The sequence below is a fragment of the Leptidea sinapis genome, chromosome 18 (genome assembly GCF_905404315.1).
Source record: "Leptidea sinapis chromosome 18, ilLepSina1.1, whole genome shotgun sequence".
Classification (NCBI taxonomy): domain Eukaryota; kingdom Metazoa; phylum Arthropoda; class Insecta; order Lepidoptera; family Pieridae; genus Leptidea; species Leptidea sinapis.
This window is the reverse complement of record NC_066282.1, coordinates 11,620,145-11,641,821: the sequence shown is the minus strand read 5'-3', so window position 1 is coordinate 11,641,821 and position 21,677 is coordinate 11,620,145. Positions and strand designations below refer to the sequence as shown.

At 34.4% G+C, this 21,677-nt stretch overlaps 1 protein-coding gene across 1 annotated transcript in view; it reads right to left on the bottom strand.

The window, feature by feature from the left end:
• LOC126969539 (homeobox protein dve-1) overlaps positions 1–21,677 on the bottom strand; it is a 115,151-nt gene that overhangs the window by 51,567 nt on the left and 41,907 nt on the right. Inside the window, exons 2-3 of the mRNA XM_050815028.1 lie at positions 13,089–13,124; positions 4,585–4,756 (exon numbers count right to left, since the gene is read on the bottom strand). Coding sequence (XP_050670985.1) covers positions 4,585–4,756; positions 13,089–13,124 — 208 coding nt within the window. The remainder of the gene's footprint in view (positions 1–4,584; positions 4,757–13,088; positions 13,125–21,677) is intronic.

The following is a 21,677-nucleotide window of genomic DNA, read 5'->3' as shown; positions in this document are numbered from 1 at the left end:
TTATTTATTAGTAGCAGACGTGTGTCACTATGCGATGTAGGTACGAAAACAAACTTACGGGCGGGTGGAATGCTCGAGGCGGATATGCGGTAGATTGTCAAAAATTTATCGTGACACGCGTGCGGACATATACTATATTCATTTCTTTGTTCATGTATTTCATCGAATTTAAAAGTGTGTCCAATATAATACAAATACATATTAATAGTACACCTAGGTACATAAAAAAGCAAAGTAAGTAGGTATGCTGCCATCGTACGAATTGTAAGAAGTAAGTTTTGGCCAGTTTAGATTGGACACAAGTTAATATTTTTCTATGTTATTCGTACATACTTATTCGGAGTACGTATCCAATGTGTCAGTACGAGTAGATATACAAATTTATCAATGTATTAAGAATCCAACTCAACCGCGAACTGGATACGATAAAAAATAAACCCTATTAGTGAGCACTTACTTCAGCTATGTGTCTTAATGTCACTAAGAACACGAAACTTCTGTTAGAATCACTATGTTTTGTATTAGAAATAATTAAATAAAACTTTGATATTAATTAATCATATTAATTCTTTGTCTTAAAAAGTAACACTTTCTCTGGTCTTATTGTGTCAACAGGAAATGCTTATTTTTTTATAATATTAATATGCCGACGCTACACAGGTACGAAATGACAAAAAGATAAATCTACCGTCGAGTATAATCCGTGGGGCATTGTGCAATCGCTAATCGGCGCGGATCGACGCAGCCGACTTGAAATTAATAGTGATTTATATCAGGCGATTAGAGGAATTAGGCATTAACTCGCCACCATGTCTTTGGCGGTCCACGTGATGTCTACTACGATATATCAGACTTTAATACGTTTGCATAAGACTCAAATTTGCATCAAAAATATAACAGGTGATGCTAAAGGTAATCAAATGAACGGGGCTTAACTCTTTGTAATCTTTAAGTCGGGAAATGAAACTGTATTTATCTACTCTTAAATCAAATAAAAACTTCGCATGTTCATGCTTATTCCAAAGGTGTTTTATAGTATGAGAAAATTCTTTTGTGCGCGGCTTTTTCCTTAGAAAAGCGTATTTGCTCGATAAAATCTACAAGTTTGTTATTTTAATTATGACAAATTTGAAATTATTTTCTCTTCTAGTATACTTATAGATGAAAATGTATCAATTAATGTGTGTTTATTTAATATTAGCGTCGTATTTGCTAAACTAAAACGGATGTACGTGTCCCCTGTTTTTTTGCCACTGTTTTTTAAACATCGTTTAGTGGCTGCTAAAAATATGTTTGTGAGTCCTCGCATAGTGATAACTAGCAATATATTATGTAATTGGTTTGTAATACAGTCTTAAAAAAATAAAAATAAAATATTATTTAAAAAATGACTTAGGAGATACGTAAAGACGACTTACATTACAAGTTCCTATATTTTGGCAATGATCAATATCTAGTTTAAATTTTTAATTATTTTAATTTAAACTAGATATTGAACATTAGCATCAATAACGTTACAACTACAACTAAGTATAACGCAACAACCATAGACTTTATAGATAATCTACGTGTCCAATAATGTATATAGAACTTTAACATTCGGACTTATACTCAACACTACCAAATAACAAGCGAAATAATAGAAATTTAAACAAATTAAAAATTCCCCAAACAAGTATGTCATTAGTGTCATCGAGCCCTCACCACATGGCAATAAAAATTTATAATCACATCCCAAACGAAATTAAAAATAAAGAGAAGCCTTCTCTATTTAAAAGACATCTTAAAAAATTTTTAGTTTCAAAATGCTTCTACGATTTACCCGAATTTTTTAATTACAAGTGTGAGAATTAGTTACAATATAGTATAAGAATGTAAAAAATGTATAAGACTTATTTATTTTATGTATAACGTTGCTGTGCCCTTGCAGGGCGTCACATATTGTCTACCCATTAATGTACCAACCATCCTACTGTAAAATGTGACTTGCAATAAAATATTTTGATTTGATTTGATTTGATTTGTCAATGTGTGTGTTTGTTATTTAACCACTAGGGCTTAATACTTGGCACCATATTCAACATACTAAGGGGGTAATGCTAAGCATGGCTGATTGTTTACGACTTGTCAATCAAAATTGGTCACAATATATTCGCTTACTTTTTCTATTTTGCTGTATCTATACGCTAATATACTGTAAGTCTTTAGCTACATCAGTGATGCTGTTGTCTGACATTCAATACAATCAGAAAACGTAGAGTTTATTATATACATTATTTGGTGATGTAAGAATAATAATTAGCAATGTATTGTACAATTTGTATGTGTGTGTATATCGGCTTACACTTTGAGCTTACGGGCAGACGGGATGTGCCGGATTAGATTTAAGGGGTAAAAGAACTTAAGAAAGGGATAGAACTATTCCAATTCAAGTCGTTGGAGGGGGATAAAACATTAAAGATTTAGAGATTATGATTCATAAAGAGTAGCGAATGAATGGAAATTATTAAAGAGGGAATCAAAGTAGGGTATTAATTCCAGGTTTCCTACTAACGATGTGAGGAGTTTTGACGTCACTGAACCCATAATAAATCGGTTTTTTGTTACATTTTAATCTCGAAATGTTTGTTTAGAATATTATAATTCTTTGATTTTAAGCCGATATAAGACTTCGCCATATGTTTATATTGTAGTAAATTGTAGTCGGGTAATAATAACGATACTTAAAAAAATGTGTGTTTCACAGCCGTTTAGGGCTTTCGCTCTATTCCCAGCTGTGGTATCATTAAGAAAATCATTTATGTTATAGTAAACTTTACAACACAAACGTTTTTAACAATTCTTTTGAATGTCGTAACACATTTTCTAGGATATTGTTGTAAAAGTAATACGTCGTCCAATAAAATACTAACTAACGCAACTTAACCGAGTGGTAGATGTCTACTACTTATGTTTTTTAAGTTTATGTTTGTTCCTCGTGTTAACATTAATAATAAATATAATTAATAACAACGATTTTAAAAAAGCATTAGCAGATTTAAATTATAGAAGCAAAAAACCATCATAACTTTATTGAATTACATTATCAGTAGACACTGATACAATTTGTGACAGCAGTACTACATATCGGTATCAATGATTAAAACAGATTATCGCGGAGATGAGAAATAACAAAGCGGTTTGAGACGACGGCGCGTGACTCCGAATAAACGGTGCAATGGTCTCTTTCCAATGAGATTATATACATGTTTAGGTACAGATTATAAACGCTTTTTATATGATCTGTTAAGGCGAAGAGTAAGCAGAAAACACGCAAACATGGTGTTTTTAGACAAGTTTTGTGGTGAAAGTATAGCATTTCGAGCTATGAACACTATTTATTCCTGTTACACATATCCTTAAGTCTTATTTGAAGGTCGCTTATGCTTGCTGTTGGTTAAAGTTAACACTGCTGTGCCATTTCGAACTACCACTTTTCTTTGAAGTTAAACAAGTTTTTTGGCATGGCGTGACGCATTTTTTGGTACTTCTCTCAGAAAAGTTATTCTTATAGCTTGTACTTTTTTGTGTAGGTTCATTTATTCAGATTAGTAGTGAATAACGAGGATTGTAAGCATATAAACTATTTTCCACGCAAGAATTTTGAAAAATATTGGCTTTGCTACACAGATGGCGGGCCGGCAGCCGTGAACTCATATCGCTCAAGGTCGCTGGCATTTAGTGTCGCCTGAAGCAAAAAGCGTCCTTAAATGAAATATATAAAACTGTGGTAAACACACAATCATAAGCGCTGGTTATGTAGTACACAGGGTCAACACTAGAACACTTTTAGAACTTCTACTTAGTAAATTGTACTATTTTTTATTATAGGCACCTATTTTTTATGTTTTAATGCATTCTTAGAACTCTTAGGCGTACTTTAATATTGCTCAGACTTACGTATGCTTACCGTAAGCTAAGACAGCCCAATGCATAAGTCAAGTTAGTAAGTTTTATTACACTGAGCTAAGTTTTACGTAAGTAAAGTCTGAGCAAAGTCCAAGTAGGTTCTTTTGATCTGAGCCTTAGAACTATAATTATTTTGTCTCGGTAGTAGTCCCTGCTAAATATAAATTTAATGATAGTGGACTGCAGTTGTGCGCGCATCACGGAAAACCTACTGAATAGATTTCAATTACCTAAGTCTTTTAAGTTTTATTCCTTTCACACTTGGCCATTATCTAAAAAAAATATTGCGATATCTTAATTTAGTATAAAGTTATTAAAGTTTTAAGAAACAACCATTTTTATAAGCAGTACGCACTCAGTCATGATGTTTGTACTCGGACGTAGTCCCCTGATACCCAGCAGCAAAGATTTTTTTTCTATTCACAAGCAAATACCGCTATAATATAAAATTAAAGAATGTTGCTCTGTTGCCAGGAAACATTTAGAATGAATTAGATACACATTGTTCCCCCATTGATTTAAATACATGACCCTTCAATAATATTGATTGTTTTCTTAGATAATTCATAACTATCAAACCATAACTCACTATCACAAAAAGTTTGGCATATTCTACAAATATCCTTAAGTACATACCTGATATTCCTTTGTTAAGGAGGTTGTTGAAGGCCTCCTTTTTCGGAGAGAGGTGGGGCGTGTGGGGAGGACGGTCGTGATGAATGGGTGCTGACGGAGGCCGTGGAACTGCACGTTCCTCTGGAGACCTCCGAGGAGGAGTCTTGCTTCTTCGTAACTCCGTTGAAAGACTCTGTAATAAAATAGTCAATATATTATCGTCTTAGGTATAAAAATGGAAGTTTGGAACGTTGGCATGAAGCTGCTCGAATTGTCGGGGACCCAGTGCTCTGTGAACGGCTCGATCACCTAGCGTTGTGCTTTATGGGGCGATCTATCGCATCTATCACGGGGAGTGTTCCGAAGGGCTAACTCACTTCTTCCACGTACAACAAAGCTATGGAATGAACTTCCTTATGTGGTGTTTCCGGGACGATAGGTACTACAAAAACCTTCCGTAAAAGCCGGCAGCGCTTCTGTGATTGCTCTGGTGATGCAAAAGAATGTGGGCGGCGGTGATCACTTAACACCAAGTGGCCCTTACGCTCGTTTGTTGTCCTTTTCCGAAATAAAAAGTATGTTAACAGTTAAATAATATTGATTGATCTGTTTTTAACATTAAGAATGCGTTTTATGTCTGTCTGTCTGATTGATTCACACTTGTTTTGACTGGACTTACTTTGCTATGCTTTAGGTGTGACATAGACTAACTATATATTTTAGATTTTTTAGATTTTCCTTAATTTGATTTATATTTATTATTTGCCTGTTCATTTCTGCATACCTACATAACTGATTCTTATTATGAAAATATGTGTGTGTTGTTTATAGCCATCGCAATTAGCTGCCCGCGTGGAAGACCAAGAGGGGTTCGTGCTTAGCTAGAGATGTATGCCACCTTCGCACGACACGCCACAAATTAGGATATCATCCCCACCATCTGGATGTGTGGCGGTCCTCCACAGTGCGATTTTCAAGGAGCTTTCTTCCACGTACTACAAAGCTGTGGAATGAGCTTCCTTGTGCGGTGCTTCCAGGACGATACGACACCTTCAAAAAAAGCGCGTACACCTTCCTTAAAGGCCGGCAACGTTCTTGTGATTCCTCTGGTGTTGCAAGAGAATGTTGGCGTCGGTGATCACTTAACACCAGGTGACCCGTACGCTCGTTTGTCCTCCTATCCCATAAAAAATACCTGCTGCTTTAGTAGCACTCGAAGATAATTAACTCTATCGTTGCCACATTATAAATGATGTAATGGGTGGGGGTGAGCAAACACTATGAAGTGAACCTCAATTTTATTTAAATGAAAGGATACATATAGGCAATTGGCCAGCAACGAACATCTACAAAACTTATAGTCTTCAATAGTCTTTTATATTCGTTGCGAGCCTTGAAGTAATAAGGATTCAAAGTAATCCCATCGGCTTGTTAAACCATATATTAAATTGTTCATTGCTACTCCATTAAGTTGAAAAAGACGTTTAATAGAAAGGACTAAAATATTTTAATACCTAGAATAGGATTAATAAATAATTGGTTTTATTACGAATGAAGACGGTATATTTGAAGGCCCTTGATGTCGCATCAGATCCAATGAACAATAAGCAGCAGCTGTTCACACAAAGCGGCAACGGGTATCTTACAAATATCTGTTGTGGAAAGCAAGAGATGAACATAGTGAGACTCTCGTTACTTAAAGCCACCCATAAAAAATCCAAACATAAACTTTCGCATACCTGTGGCTGGGATAGTCTATGCTAGTAAGTCATTGAGTAAATAAAAATTAGGCTGCCCACGAAGAAATTAAAACCCGTACATAAGTTGCCGAAACTTCTCTCAATAAATTGAGAAGAGTCCTATGATGTCAATGACAATACAAAGATGAGCTAAAAGGCAATGATAGCGACATGAAGATAGTAATCGATCCATCATGATGAGAAGCTTGATGAGGTGAAGGAAAAAGAGACGGGCTGGGCGAAGAAGGGAATACTGGCTAGCAAAAATCCGAAAGAGAACTTAAATTACCTCCGTTGAGCAACTATTTGGACTGGTGGTAGGAATGAATCCAAAAAGCCAACCGTCGTTACTGAAGTAGTACTAGAAGAAGATAGAAATCTATTTGATACAGAATACAGAGATCTAAGACACAGAATGCCTATTCTAAAATTTAATCTAAGAAGAGTCGTACCACTTAAGGGGAGTAGAGATTCAAATTGGACACATGTATTATATTGCGTCAGACATGAGAGCGCACTGATTACGCCTCATTGAACGATCGAGCCACATCTAGCGAATTTATATTTTATAAGGTTAAACAAAGCCACAGATAAAATATCATCTGTGACAGGTACCAATGAAGCTTATCAACGATGATTTTCAAATTGAAATGGAACTTGATACAAGTGATATAGCAAAATGTTTTGCTGGTTTTCAGGCTATTGAATGTTTATGAATATCTGATATCATTACATTTGCAAATATTTCAAATTGATGATAAAGAGAGACTGAGAGAAGTGCATGTGAAACGTAAAAAGCTTTTTTCTTTTTGTTGCATTAACTGATGCGTTATTTTGTGAGTTTTTTTATATAATAAAAAGCCAATTAAGTAGTCTGAAATGCTAGAATATCCTAGCCTCCGAATTATCGCTCTCATATCTGAGACGTATTATTTTATGTGTAGCAAAAGAATGCTTATAAAAGGCATAAAAGGCATTTATTTTCTCAAAATTGTTTCCTTCAGAATTCTTTTTGATGTCATTTCAATTATACTAGATATTACTACCGCTTCGGAAACAAATGGCGTTCTGAGAGAGAAGAATCGGCGCAAGAAACTCTGTAGTGAGGATGATTTCAGTAAATGTCTCAAAGCTATTGAAAAAATCTATAATACTATGTATGTACAAATTATTTGTATTGTGTTTTTATTTTATTTTACCTTTCTATCGAAAAATTTTAAATTATTATATTTCCAACAAATGAGAATTTTCAATAAAAATACCAGTGGTAGTTGAAGGGGCAGACAAATAAAGTGTGTGAGAGAGAAGAATATCTTTTACGGAAACAACATGATAGAAAAGATAAGCTATTCTGTTACTATAACCGATTTTGATTGACAAGTTGTAAACTGTCAGCCAAGCTTGGCATTAGCTCCTTAGTACTTTGAATATTAAACCACTAGCTAACGCACACATTGAAAAATCTAAATTGGTCACTCATTATTGGGCTGTCGGATCGTCTATGCCATAGGTTCTCAACGTGGGCGATAACGCCCCCCTGTGGGCGTTTGAGACTTTCGGGGGGGCAGTAGAAGACCCAGAGAAAATTAGGGGGCATTGAGATGGCGCAGATGGGGAGTGGGTAGATTAAACAGTCTAAAAAGGCAAAAAAATATACGAAAATACTCTAGAAAAAAACATATTGTCAAAGTGGGCGGTGAGCAAAATAAGGTTGAGAAACTATGGTCTATACGCTAGTATGTTCTAAGAATATGCATAAAGCCATTCATAATCTGCAGTTGACGTTGAAAAGGAAGCTGAATATGAACAATCAAAACGAACTAGGAAGCCAATAAGCGTTGCTCTTAGAATTGTCGATTCGCGCCACAGATCTGTCTAATATCGTATTGGAATTTGTGATGCCGTTTGACCCCTGTTAACCTAGATTACGTTGGTCGGCGCCTGATTCGTCCACGCTCGCCTGATTGTGTGTTGACACAAACTGTAATGTATTATGTGTTAACTCTTACAATCACGGCAACCGCCGCAATTACAGCGGATACGTTCGCCGAACTTTTAATTTATTTGCACTGCAGATTCACATTTGCCCTTCAGAATGACATGACTGAAAGTTAAAATCTCCTATACGAACTGTTCTCACACACTGTTACTGATACAAGCAACATTAACAAGTCTTTTTTATTACGAATAGAGTAGTTCAAGTGAAAAATAATTTATAATAATTAAAATTTTAACAAGAATGTTTTCTAAGCAAACAAAACTTGAGGATTCAACCTTTGCTAATTTAGTCTATCATGGACTATATAAATAAGAAAATAAAACAAAAACAATATATCTGAACTATGTAATCACTAAATAAAGTGATCACTCTGGTTTTAAAAAATATGTTTTCAAATATGTTACTAGTGACGACCCTCTCATCCCTAACGTGTCTCCTCCTTATGTATGCATGCCTGGTAAACAAACCACATTTTCAATGTATCTCTATGGGAAATTTTAGAACCTAACTTTTGATCCCGACCTTCTCGAAACCCAAACTCAACGATTTTAAGGTTTTTACGCGACCTTTCCATTGATATTCATATGGGGTCTGTACCCATTGTGGTTAATAATAATAATAAGTCTTTTTATTTCTTGTTAATGTGCCATTGTGGTTGCTTAGGAATAAAATTTCCAACCCCGTCTTTACACGTAGATTTTTTTTAATCATTGTCACATTTTTTGGTTAGTTGCAACATAACATCGAAATCAGAATAAAAAATGAATAGCACTCTTCCATAGTAAGATTGTAGAAGTTTCTTACGTTTAACCAAGTTACGGAGAATACTTCTCTGGTGTATATTAATGTGGAATGGAGCATTATCGGTGGCAATAATTTACCATCAGGATATCGGCATGTTCATTTACCCTGCAAACCCGAAAACTTTAAAAAATAATACAAAGATCAAACTCATCCAAAATTATTACTTATTAACGATATTAACAGGAGTTTCGCTTATATTAATTACTCGAATATAACAAATGATAACATGTATACTTTAATATTGCGGTCAAATATTAGTTAAACAATATCGTGAGAACTGTTAATCAGAAGCGTAGTAACCCAGACATTGTATATTTGTGTTTCATTGATAGTTTATCTATCACTTTGGAGGACGTGCCCATTTTTATATGCAGTACCATTTCAATAATATATGGTTTGTACCAGCTACTTGCACCATTACCACGATACAAATAAGAGAATAGTAGCGTAATTCAGCACTCTTCTAACACTTAACAGTGACCAGTGGTTCCCAACCTTTTCTTGGCCAGGGCCTACATCGATTTCTTTATTTGACTGAATCAATCCGAAAAAAACTTTAATTAAAAAGTTGAATTAAAAAATTGTATTGCATTTGCATTGTATTCATAAGACATCCAAGAAGAGTATTCAAAGCTAACACCTGTCGGTGTATGATACAATGCGTCGTTGCCTTAGAGTTCTCCTGTGTTACTAACGCTCTAGACCAAAAGCGTGATACCAATATTGCCGGCCATTCCGATATCGTGTTCATAAGGTCGATACCTTTTGAAGTTGCTTCCAGTTCTCGTGAAATCAATAATTCTTCACAGCGTGCACGTATCGTATCGTCCGAGAATCTTGAAATCATATTCTGACTCTTGTGGACCACTGGTTTATACCTATGTCTGGGCAGAGCGCTAGAATGTGTATAAGATATTGTTGACGTGAACAGCGCGGTTCAGCTCATATAACTCAGACAGCGACCAGACTCGACGGCGTACGACGTGCCACTCAACAGTTTTGTCTTCCCAAGATTGCTAAGCGGCCGTGTAAGTCATGTGTATGTGTGCGTGCGTTGATTCGGGCGCTCTAGTATGATGATAAAGTAGTGTTCCATTACTGTATTGTATTGGTGGTGAGAATCAACTGATCTACAACGACTATTGCTTCAACGATATAACTTATTATAAATATATTTCATGATGCAAATATAATAAGATACAAACAAAAAATGACTATACTCTATCTAACCATTTGTCAAGGATATTAGTTTATTGTCATACATTACAAATGCTCATTTCACTACATTTAGAACGAAATTAAAACGCAATTAAAACGAAAAAAAATGCGGATAATACCTTGTGATTACCTTGAACTTGTAGGTCTGGAAACACCAAGCTTAATGTTTCTTCAAGACTTTGTTAAAAACCCTAGTATGAACACATTTTATCGCGTAACTTGATCAGATAATGGCGTAGTAAAATTCTGCTAGCTTTTCTCTATGAAAATTAGGGACGAGAGGAGCAGGACGTTTAGCTGATGGTAATTGATACGCCCTGCCCATTACAATACAGTGCACATCAGGATTCTTGAAAGACCCAAAAATTCTGAGCGGCACGGTGTACGAGCGCAGTTGTACTGCGACATAAGATGTTAAGTCCCATTTGCCCAGTAATTTCACTAGCTACGGCGCCCTTCAGACCGAAACACAATAATGTTTATAACTGCTTTACGGCAGAAATAGGCGCCATTGTAGTACCCATGATCTAGCATCCTGTGCAAAGGAGCCACCCACTAGCTGTTAAGACTTCTTGAAGATTTGTCTTTCAAAGATTTCACCATATTTTCGAAGACATTATAAAAGTAATTAATGATCACAGAAACAGCAAATACCTATTAGTAGGTACTAATAACCAAGTTATCTAATTGTGTAATTACCACAAAATGATTTGCAATATATGGTTTCAACTTTATCTTTAAATACATTGCGCAAGCCTCCATTTCTGCAAACAGAGCTCAGATGCTGTCACTTGGTATAATCTCCGAATGTCATGTAAAGATTATTAGGAATAATACAAGATGCTCTATTTGCGTACTTATCTCGTGATGTTTAATTACTTCTGTGCTACTGTGAAATTCGAGTACTTTGATTACGTCGCTGTGGAATTTAACTTTTGTTAGACGAAAGCTTGGGTGAGTCTCGTTTGTTTAAACATAGCATTTGCAATACTACTGCTGTACATAGGTTCTGCTTTAGTAAATTTATGCAGATGATTATAATCTGATATAATATTTGGTTTCTATAATGATGGGAAATGAACATTATCAGGCGTTCCATATACCAAGGTTGTAGCACGTTTGTAAGTAACGCAGAAGACATTTAGTTGGAAAACTAAACAGTTATACAATCTTTCAACATAGCTTTACAAGTACTTAACATGGAGGGTTACATTTGGCTCTTTCGGAAAGAGAAGAATATTCTGAGATCTATCATCGAAATATTTTTTACTTAAATTTATTTCTATAGATATTGTTTCTCTAAAGGTATACAAAAATGTTATCATATCCAACTGTTACGCTTTCTTCACTAATTGCGTGTTCATTTGTTTAATGAACAAATTTAATTGGAAATGAATAATTAACTTGTTTAGTAAAACAAATCTTTATATTTTGGTAAATTTGTGATTAATATTGAAATTCAAATATTTTTGATTAAATGTATCTGTAACCAACTTATGTTCTTATCCCCATTACTATATTCAATAGAATAGACCAACCCCCCTTAATCTATCTTTTTAAAGTTTGTGTGATTTGCCACCGTTTAGAGTTTGGAGGTTATCCGTATGAAATTTAGTTCAATGATTTAAAAACCAATATGAAAGCCCTTGATATAATGATAATTCGTGACACTTATCTGAGCACGGAGGCTGCGTAATACCATCACACAAACAGACCACGATAGTAACATTTACTGTGGCATTACGTCCCATCTAGTTCTGAGCTGCGATTAATTTATGTCCCACTTATTTGTATGAGATAGCGTATAACGTTCTATTTGAATAAGATGCGAGCTTATCTTTTAATTCTACAGCTGTCATCGCGGGTGCTGTTTTTCCATTTGAAGACAATGTTTTCTCGAGATAATGTGATGTTATGTAAAACTTTTGAGCGTTATTTGACGTACGGAGTTCTACTTATTTCAATAGGTTATGTTTTTTATGACAATAAGGGACGTGACGAGCCGGACGTTCAGCTTTTGTTAATTAATACGCCCTGCCCATTACAATGCATTGCCGCTCAGGATTCTTGAAAAACCCAATAATTTTGAGCGTCACTGTCATCACCTTGAGACGTAAGATGTTAGTCTCATTTGAGCGGTAATTTCACTAGCTACGACGCCCTTCAGACCGAAACACAATAATGCTTACACATAACTGCCTCACGGCAGAAAAACACGTCGCGGTGTACCCACAATCTAGTCGGTATACTATGCACAGAAGCCTCCCATTTGGAAATATCCTTAGTCGCCTCTTATGACGCCTTTGGGCCTTTGACTTCCCTACTTTTATGCCCCGGGGAAGCACAGGGCATAGAGCATGTCGCACAAAATTTTCGATACCGGGCTTAAAATATATGACAGTCTATCAATTGGCCTTCGAAAAGAAAAGGAAGAATGACTATATTGGTATACTTGGTTCAGCCGAATTGTTATGAAAACTTTCGCTGGGTAATTAGTTGCCTAGTTTACCTCCGAGTTATACTCGATACAATCTGTGAAAAAGCTTATCCTTACAAGCGTATGGGAAAGTGCGCTTCCTTAATTTCTTAGGATCACAGGAAAACGTTCTACATATCGTTCTGTTTCTCAGATTGGACAAAAACAATTTAATCTGCGACAATGTGCTTGATAACTATACAATTTTACTTTTGCAACATCAGAAGAATGACTGAATTGTTTCAATTTTAAAAACATGTCAATATATTAAACTGTTTTTCGCACTCACCATAAGCCGCACCGCATATTCGTTTGCCTCCTTCTTCTAAAAAAAAAGAAATAAGATTTTATAAAAGCTGATTTGTGAATAAAATTTCAAGCAGTATATTTAGAAATCATTGGTAATTTGAGAACTGACTACGAGCCAAATGAGTTGAGATAAGTAAATCAATAATTAAACAAAGTGGGACACACGTGTACACAAAATGACAAGCAATTTGTAATTGAATAATCATATGATTTTAAGGCTAGTACAGCACAAATTTTTGATGATTATATACATAGATTATATGAAAAGTGTGTATGTGGGGACTCCAAAAGAATGGACAGAATTATGGTGAAATTTCAGACCATCAAATGATCCGGTGTGGTATTGCAATTTAATCTATTATGGAAGAGGACAAACCATTATACATAAGGGTCACCTGATGGTACATAATTGATAAGCGTCACGAACCATCATCATATCACCGCCTCCCATGCCCTCTTGTACCACCCGAGAAATCACAACAGATTCGCCGATCTCATAAAGCATGGAATATAAACGATATAAATACTATAACTGAAAATAAATTGGTACGTGGGTGGCGGGAAAGAATCAAACCAGGGTCTACTTTGTCAAAGTCAACGGATCTAGCTATTGCGCCACCCATGCTTCAATCAACAACACTTTTGTTGTTTTCCTTTTGTAAGATCAGAAACACAGTAATGCTCACACATTCCTGCTTCTAGGCAGAAATAGGCGCCGTTGTGGTACCCATAATCTACCCGGCTTCCTGTACAAAGGAGCCTCCCACTGGTAATCTATTTCTATGACACGAACTATAAAATGTAATATATTTGATGCATGCTTGAGCGAGCAGTGTGTCGTGTCCGGATTTATTAGCAAGAGACGAATTATAACCAAATAATATAAGAGCTCGGCTATCTAGCGCTCGTCATCGGTGTCACGGACATGACCCTATCAGTCCTACCGTAATTCGTAATTTTTATGGCTTAAGATAATTACTTTATGTAAACTAATATGTTTATTTATGTAATGTGTAAAATATTGTATTTTTCCATTAACTTGTGAATTTAAGAAATATAAGTAAGATAACGAACTAAAGTTTTTATATATATACGTAAGTTGTGTATGTATTTTTCTATCAAATTAGTCCTTTGCATATTTATAATAGATAAGGGATTATTTTTTGTGTTATTTTTCTACATGGTTTGTTTGAATTATTTTTAGTATTTTATTTTATTATAATTTTAAAAATTACGTTGAAAGATTCCATTACATAATATGTAAATATAAATAAAGTATATGACTAATAGGTTATATTATAGTTTGGTTATATATCTTTAACAACAAGCTTTATTATGCTTTTACAACAAGATCCCAGAAAATGTTCAAAACAAAAGTATAACGTTATTCAAAAGAATTGTTAAAAAACGTTTGTGTGGTAAAGGCATATAACATAAATGACTTTCTTAATGATACCACAGATTGGGAATGGAGTGACCGCCCTCAGGCTATTAAATAATAAGTTTAATTGTACAATATTACTTTGTAAACATATTTATTCGATGAAAAAAAAAAGCCCGCTGAGTTTGTTGCGCCCATTCTTTTCACGTCTGAGGCATTCATTTTGGAATGGGTGGTAGTTTTTTGACTTTCAATAAGTGATGTCACATCCTATTTTGAATAAAAATATTTGAATTTAAATTTGAATATTACTGTTACTCTTATTTAAGAAAGTCGTGAATTACATTATATTCTTCAACCGCATTTAACACGGCCAACATTTTCAAGAGTTGTTTCATTATTATCATCACTAGCTACATCTGATGATGCTAGGTAAATGCAGAAATTATTATGAAATTATCTCCTTTACTTCACCAGGCGTTTTGCAGAGGTCATCGGCGAGGTCGGTATATGGAGAGCAGTGATCATTTAACATAAGGTGATCGTACGTTTGTCCTCCAATTCCAATGAATAGTCAATGTGGAATCGTATTTTTTATGGTTTTTATGAAAACAAGGATCGAGAAATTTTCTTCGACACCCGTTTATAATGCACTGTTAAACGTCAAGAAAATTTGATACATTAATATTACTTGAATTTCTTTTTCTGCAAGAACGCAGTTTTATTTATATAATTACTGATAAAAAAATATCATTGCGATTAAAATAATCAAGTGATACATATCAATCATTGGTAATCGATAGAATACGAATTTATAAACATATTTCCTGTCACTTTTTTTTTTTATATATAATTATTGTTAACATTCGGAAAACCATCTCATTATCAGCTCTTTTAACTAGAAAACGTTTCCACACAATCCGAACTTCTATAAACAATATACTTTAGAAACAAAGATACCTGCTTTATACGTCTAGATGTAGCCTCTTTCTGCTAGGCAATGCAAGACAACAGGCTAGGTTATATACTATAGCTAGGTAGGTAGGTACTATAGCTAGCTAGGTTATATACTATAGCTTACACTACCAATTCACCAGTCACTTTGTTTTAGTGTGCGTGCGTCTTCAATTCAATTTATCAAAATATCTTTACAAGTAAATTAAGCTATGTACAAACCAGTATAGGTAGATCCTAGTAGTACAGTATCGTGATTTAAGGTATTGTTTTGTGGATACTTAGGCCTAATAAAAACATATAAAACAGAATAAATTCAGTACAGGGTAAGCAAGCGTTGTTAAGTAAATAATTAAAAAACAAATATGTAGTACTTGGAGACAGAAAATGGTCCCGTGGTAGTCATCTTGTACATCTCTATTTTATTATTATTATTACCTATGGAAGACTTCTTTGTTGGGTATGTTCTACTACTACGTTCTACTATGATGACTACCACGAGAACTTTTTCTGCCACCAAGCGCTATTTTTTGATTAGCTTAGATCACAGTTATATCACAGCGTGAGTAATCGCGAGGCAATTCAGTGTACTTTATTATACTATATGAGCAGGTAAAACTATTAATTTATTATTTATAAGAAGCTTAAAAAAATATTATGATTACCGATGGGAGAATTCTTTGTTTGGTATGTGATGTAATAAGGAAGATGATTACCACCTTTTTTCTTTTTTACCTTTCTTTTTTTTTGGTTTTCTTTTCCTCTTTTACATTTCTTTTTTTTTGGGTTTTTGCCACCATTTGTTTATTGGCTTAGAATCTTATATCAGCGTACGCAATCACGATGCTATTCAGTGTACTGCATTATTTATCAGCAGAAAAAATCATTCCACTTCAGAATATAAAAATATTCTAGTGGTATATAGCGTTTATTGTGTAATGAAATAAGCTATAACACTTATATAAAAGTTATTTAAATATATTTAAAAAAAATTATACAGCTCTTAAACTACCCTCAAACATTAAGATTATTTTAATCCACAAACAAGTTCATCGCAGTCAAATACAAATGCAATAAAATAAGACGAGAAGTTGATTACACTTGGGCTTAACATATATGTGAATAAATCTCATAGGCAGGGTTCAAGAGTTTGTGTTTACAGTGGCTTCCGACGCGGTAGCCGTTGTTATAATAATCCTCCACATGTAAACCGAGCCTTATTTCTAGCCAGAATTCTTATCGCAAAACTAAAATACAATTTCGTTTTATATTATAGATGATCGCACGGCATTGAGCAATCGAACCCGAGAATCGAAGTTATATTAGGGTGAATTTTGTAGTTGTGGTTTAATTATATAATAATTTGAATCTGTTATTATTTAAATACTACTTGCCTTTAGTCTAGAATATTAAATTCCCTACAGTGACGTAATTTTTATTCCAAAATAATTATCCAGCATGGAGCTTCCAGATTTTGGCATTCAATAAGTGATTTAAAATCCTATATGTAAATACGATTCGGTAACTAAAGCATAAATGTTTGCTGAGGCACACATAGATTGTTTTTACGTGACTATGCGTAAGTGTTGTACGTCCCTGTTGCGTAGGGTCCAGGCTAGCCCCAATGATATTCTGAGGGCATTTTCTAGCAGGTTCGATTGTCAGTACCTGTATCAAACAGCAGTGGTGAACCACTGCTATAACACACACAAGTGCTGACAAGTCGGTCCTTTTCTAGATTAGGAAGGTTTAGATTATAAGATATCTTGTACTAACACAAGGTTTTAAGTTACATTGTTACTAACACATTATGAAGTTGGTCGAAATATAGATTTAATTATATTATTATTATTATTATAAATGTACATTCTATATTGAACAACCCTTACATTTGTCAACAATAAGATAAATAACAATCACGCAATGCAATTATTGTCGCGTGACATTTGTCACGTACATGTCCTGTAGTTCAGTAGAACATTTACAGTCAACATCTATTCGCAGAATCTACAAGCACACTTTTCCCACAACAGTTACATCTACAACTATCATATGCAAGACGCAGCTTGCAATCTTTCTTCCTCATTTATTCCAAGGGCATACTACGATACTTTGTATATCCGTCTATCGGCTGCAATATGAGCGACGTATTCCCATGTAAATGAATTAATTATCATAATTAGCTGCATGCAGGCAGGACTATAAATTGTTATATATTTATTTAACCGAGACGTCGTTTCAACTTTGACCTTTTTGTGCCAACCACGGGCCTACAAGATTGTATTTTTATTATTTTCAATATTTCAGCTGTGTTAATATTGTGGTTTAGAAGATACAACTTGGTGTCAGATGAATGAACGAACTGACTTCGAAGCTGTAGTAATACTAATTTCTTTGATTAACGCGAGTGTTACAGATTCAAATAAAATAATGTAGTCACACTGTTCCCCTTTAAATGGTGATGGCCATGTCGGAAACTGCTAGACTTAGAGGAAAATCGTGAAAGGAGTCATGCCCTCAATTTATAAGAAACCAATAGCTGCATATTTAGTTTTTAATTTCTTCGACTTTTAACGGAAATCGACCATTTTTTAAAATAATACACTTGTATTATTGGACTAATAAATTAGTAACTAACTACTTATAAATTAGTTACTAAACTAGTTACCAGCCTGTATAGAACAACAGAACAGAGAGATATGGTTGCTTTGTGGATATGAATGTGGTAGCATTGTACACCAAATAATATTACTGCAGGCTACATTGGTAAAACGGACGAAGTCACAAGTAAGAGTTACTACAAAAGAAAGAAGAAGCGAAAATAACAATTTATAATCATAGTTCGAGAACGAACAGATAGCAACATAATATATTTAATTAGCTAGTTTACTTAGTAATGTATCAATTCCAATCAAAATAATGAATTGGTTGTTTAATTAATAATTGACAGTTTCCCACATTCTAATTTATAAAATAAATGTTTACTGCGGAAGCGGTTGTTATCGTGGTAAATATAGTTATCAAATAGTATTTGTTATTGGACATCATTTTTAAGATTTAACAATAGTTATTGTATGTCAAATTTAAATAGATTATAAATTATATAATCATAAAAGGCATTGATTTAAAAAAAAATATAATTTACCTTTACAATTATTTTTTATGTCACTTCTAACACTAGCATCGGTTCGGAAATAAATGGGACTCTGAGAGAGAAGAAATGGTGCAAGAAACTCTCCCAGTATTCTTTTTTCTCTTAATTTTCCAAAAATATTGTAATTATATAAATAATTGTACTCTCATATTGTAATAATTGTAATGTCATAATAATGATATTATAAGCTAATTTAAATAATCTTAGGTTTTAAATGGAACTATTTGATTACACGAAATATTGAATGAATGTTATTATTCCCGTAAACCATCATTAGGACTGAAGTCGTAATAAAGTGGTAACAAAAATCCCAAATTATTATAAAGTCGGTCGATTATTACTTTCTAAAGGGAGGATTTTAGACATCCTTCCTTAGCTCAGCATTTGGCAGTAGATCGCCAAAATTAAATCCTTGCAAGAAAAATATGTGCACGAATAGGTATAAACTACTGCAGACTCATCAAAATTATCAACGCTTTTATTACCTATTCTAGATATATTTATATCACGGGCTAATTTCCATAGACTTTTTTTATGAAAATAAGGGACACGACGAGCATGACGTTCAGCTGATGGTAATTGATATGCCCCGCCCATAACAATGCAGTGCAGTTCAGGATTCTTGAAAAATACAAAGGGTCTGAGCGGCACCATAATTGCGCTGGTCACCTTGAGACATGAGATGTTAAGTCTCATTTGCCCTGTAATTACACACACTACACTAGATACAGCGCTCTTCAGACTGCAACACAATAATGCTTACACATTACTGCTTCACGGCAGAAATTGGTGCCGTTATATATTTATATCACCATTCCATATATTTTGATTTGCCAATGTCTACGCTACTTAGTGTTGCGGTTTGAAGAGCGCTGTATCTAGTGTAGTGTGTGTAATTACTGGGCAAATGAGACTTAAAATCTGAATATTAAGATATTCAAAAAAGTAATGAGCTACTGTCAAGCGTGGCTGACTATTTACGACTTGTCGCTTTCCTTTTCTTTCTTGCTGTATCATCGTTACAGAAGTTCTATCGCTTTGTATACAACTTATTGAAGAAATTTTGATTTATGATACCGTTCTTTTGGGCATATTTATATACCTATCAATTGGGGATGTATGAGAAAAAACCTTTTTGTAAAACTAACTGTCGTATGTCCGGGGTAGTACAGTTGGTAACATTTCAGTGTTATTGTACCGCTGAGTGACCGTTTTACGGCCGTTTTTAAACCGTCAACCTATCTATCCTTAGTTTAGCTTAGCTGATGGTGATAGGCAAGGTATATGGCAGGCGTCCCAGAGGACGCAGTCCCACGAGATGGACGGACCAAATACGATCTGCTCTAAACATCAAATTCCGTGATGCCCTTCATAAGGCTAAGGATCGAAGCAGATGGACGGGAATCGTACGGGAGAAACTGATGCAGCGACCCTCGCAGTCACGACCCTCAGTAATGAGGAAAACGACGCGAGGAGGAGGAAGATCCTTAGTTTAACTTACTAGACGTAGTCAAATCTATCCTTTTACGTTTACTTACATTTCAATAACCACCGACAGATAGCATTGGACTATAAGTAATAATAAAACGGTGATAGCAATAGGTATATCCGTAACTAGATATACGTTCTTGAAAACGGCCGCTAATCAAAAACACGTGTAGAAATGTCATCTTAGTTCAAACAATTCCTGAGATTTTGAAATCTTTCAACACTAACAGTGGAAAGCAGAGCTTTAAATCAGAGCGAGTATGAACAATATATTAACACTATCCCGCTACAATGGGATAATTAGTGCCAACGTTCATATTTTTGGACGGGATAAACACAGGCATATTGTCGGACAACTCTCCAAATTGGAAACAAATGGTGGAGCTCTCAAGTGCTAACTTAATTTGTTCGGCTTTCGCTAAGTTGTGAGCAATAGGAGAGGCTGTTGAAGCTTGGAATTTATTTATTGAACAGGCTGTATGCTGTTTAAAATAAAAGTATATATATAAAATAGAACGGTTTGAAGTTTCAGTAGCTCAATCACATATTTTTTCAGACTTTTCGTTCCAGTAATATTCGAATTTCAGTCTTCATAATAACTTGGTAGGTTCCTACTGGCTATGTTAACATATGAAATTAAATTGTACATATGCCTTAACAGAAAATCTATATAGCATATTATGTTTTACATAGGTTGTTCAAAAACCTTTGATATATTTTCTGTACTTATTCCTTATCACAGGTTTCCAAATATGCCTCCGTATGGTGTAAAATAGTAGTAAAGCTTATTCGAATTCAAATATTATTCAAAATTGGATATTAAATAACTAATTGAAAGTAAAAACCTACTACTCATTCGGAAAAGTATGCCTTAGACCTGAGGAGAACGGGCGCAACAACCTCAGCAGGCTTCCTCTTTGTTTTAAATTCAATTTCGGTACAATCAAATTAAAAATTAAAAAAAAAAGGAAGTAGCCTGACGGTGGTCGCTCCATTCCAATACGTGGTATGATCAAGAAAGTCAATTATGTTATAATAATCTTAACAGCATAAACATCTTTTAACAATTCTTTTGAATTTTGTAATACCTTATTATTAATAAACGAGAAATAAAGTTATTCAAAATTAAAAACATTTTTTCTTTATCTCACATTTGTCACTACAAAATTACATGACAGGGAGAAGTAATGTTAATCTTGGAGTAACTTCACACTGCGTTTATAAATAAGACTGAATAAGATTATGTGTTTTCCTAGAGTTAAGATAATGGTTATGGTAGGTTCTAGAAAATTCACTTGTGTTTCATCCGGAACCTATATTTTTGACTTAGAAATATCTATTCGCAATACAATTGATTCAGCCAATGACATTTCATTATGACAATAATTCATACAAAGAGCAGGCGCGGACGAGTCCAGGAGCCCTATTGCTAAATTCGAAATACGAAGTTTCGATTGACGGATCGTACATTTTCCTATTACGAAAGTGTTTCGGATCCGAAGATCGATACGAAGTTCGCGATAAGTCTTTCGTTTATCTTATTCCCAAATTCACTTGACATGTACTTTTTCGTTGTTTGACATTACTATGAT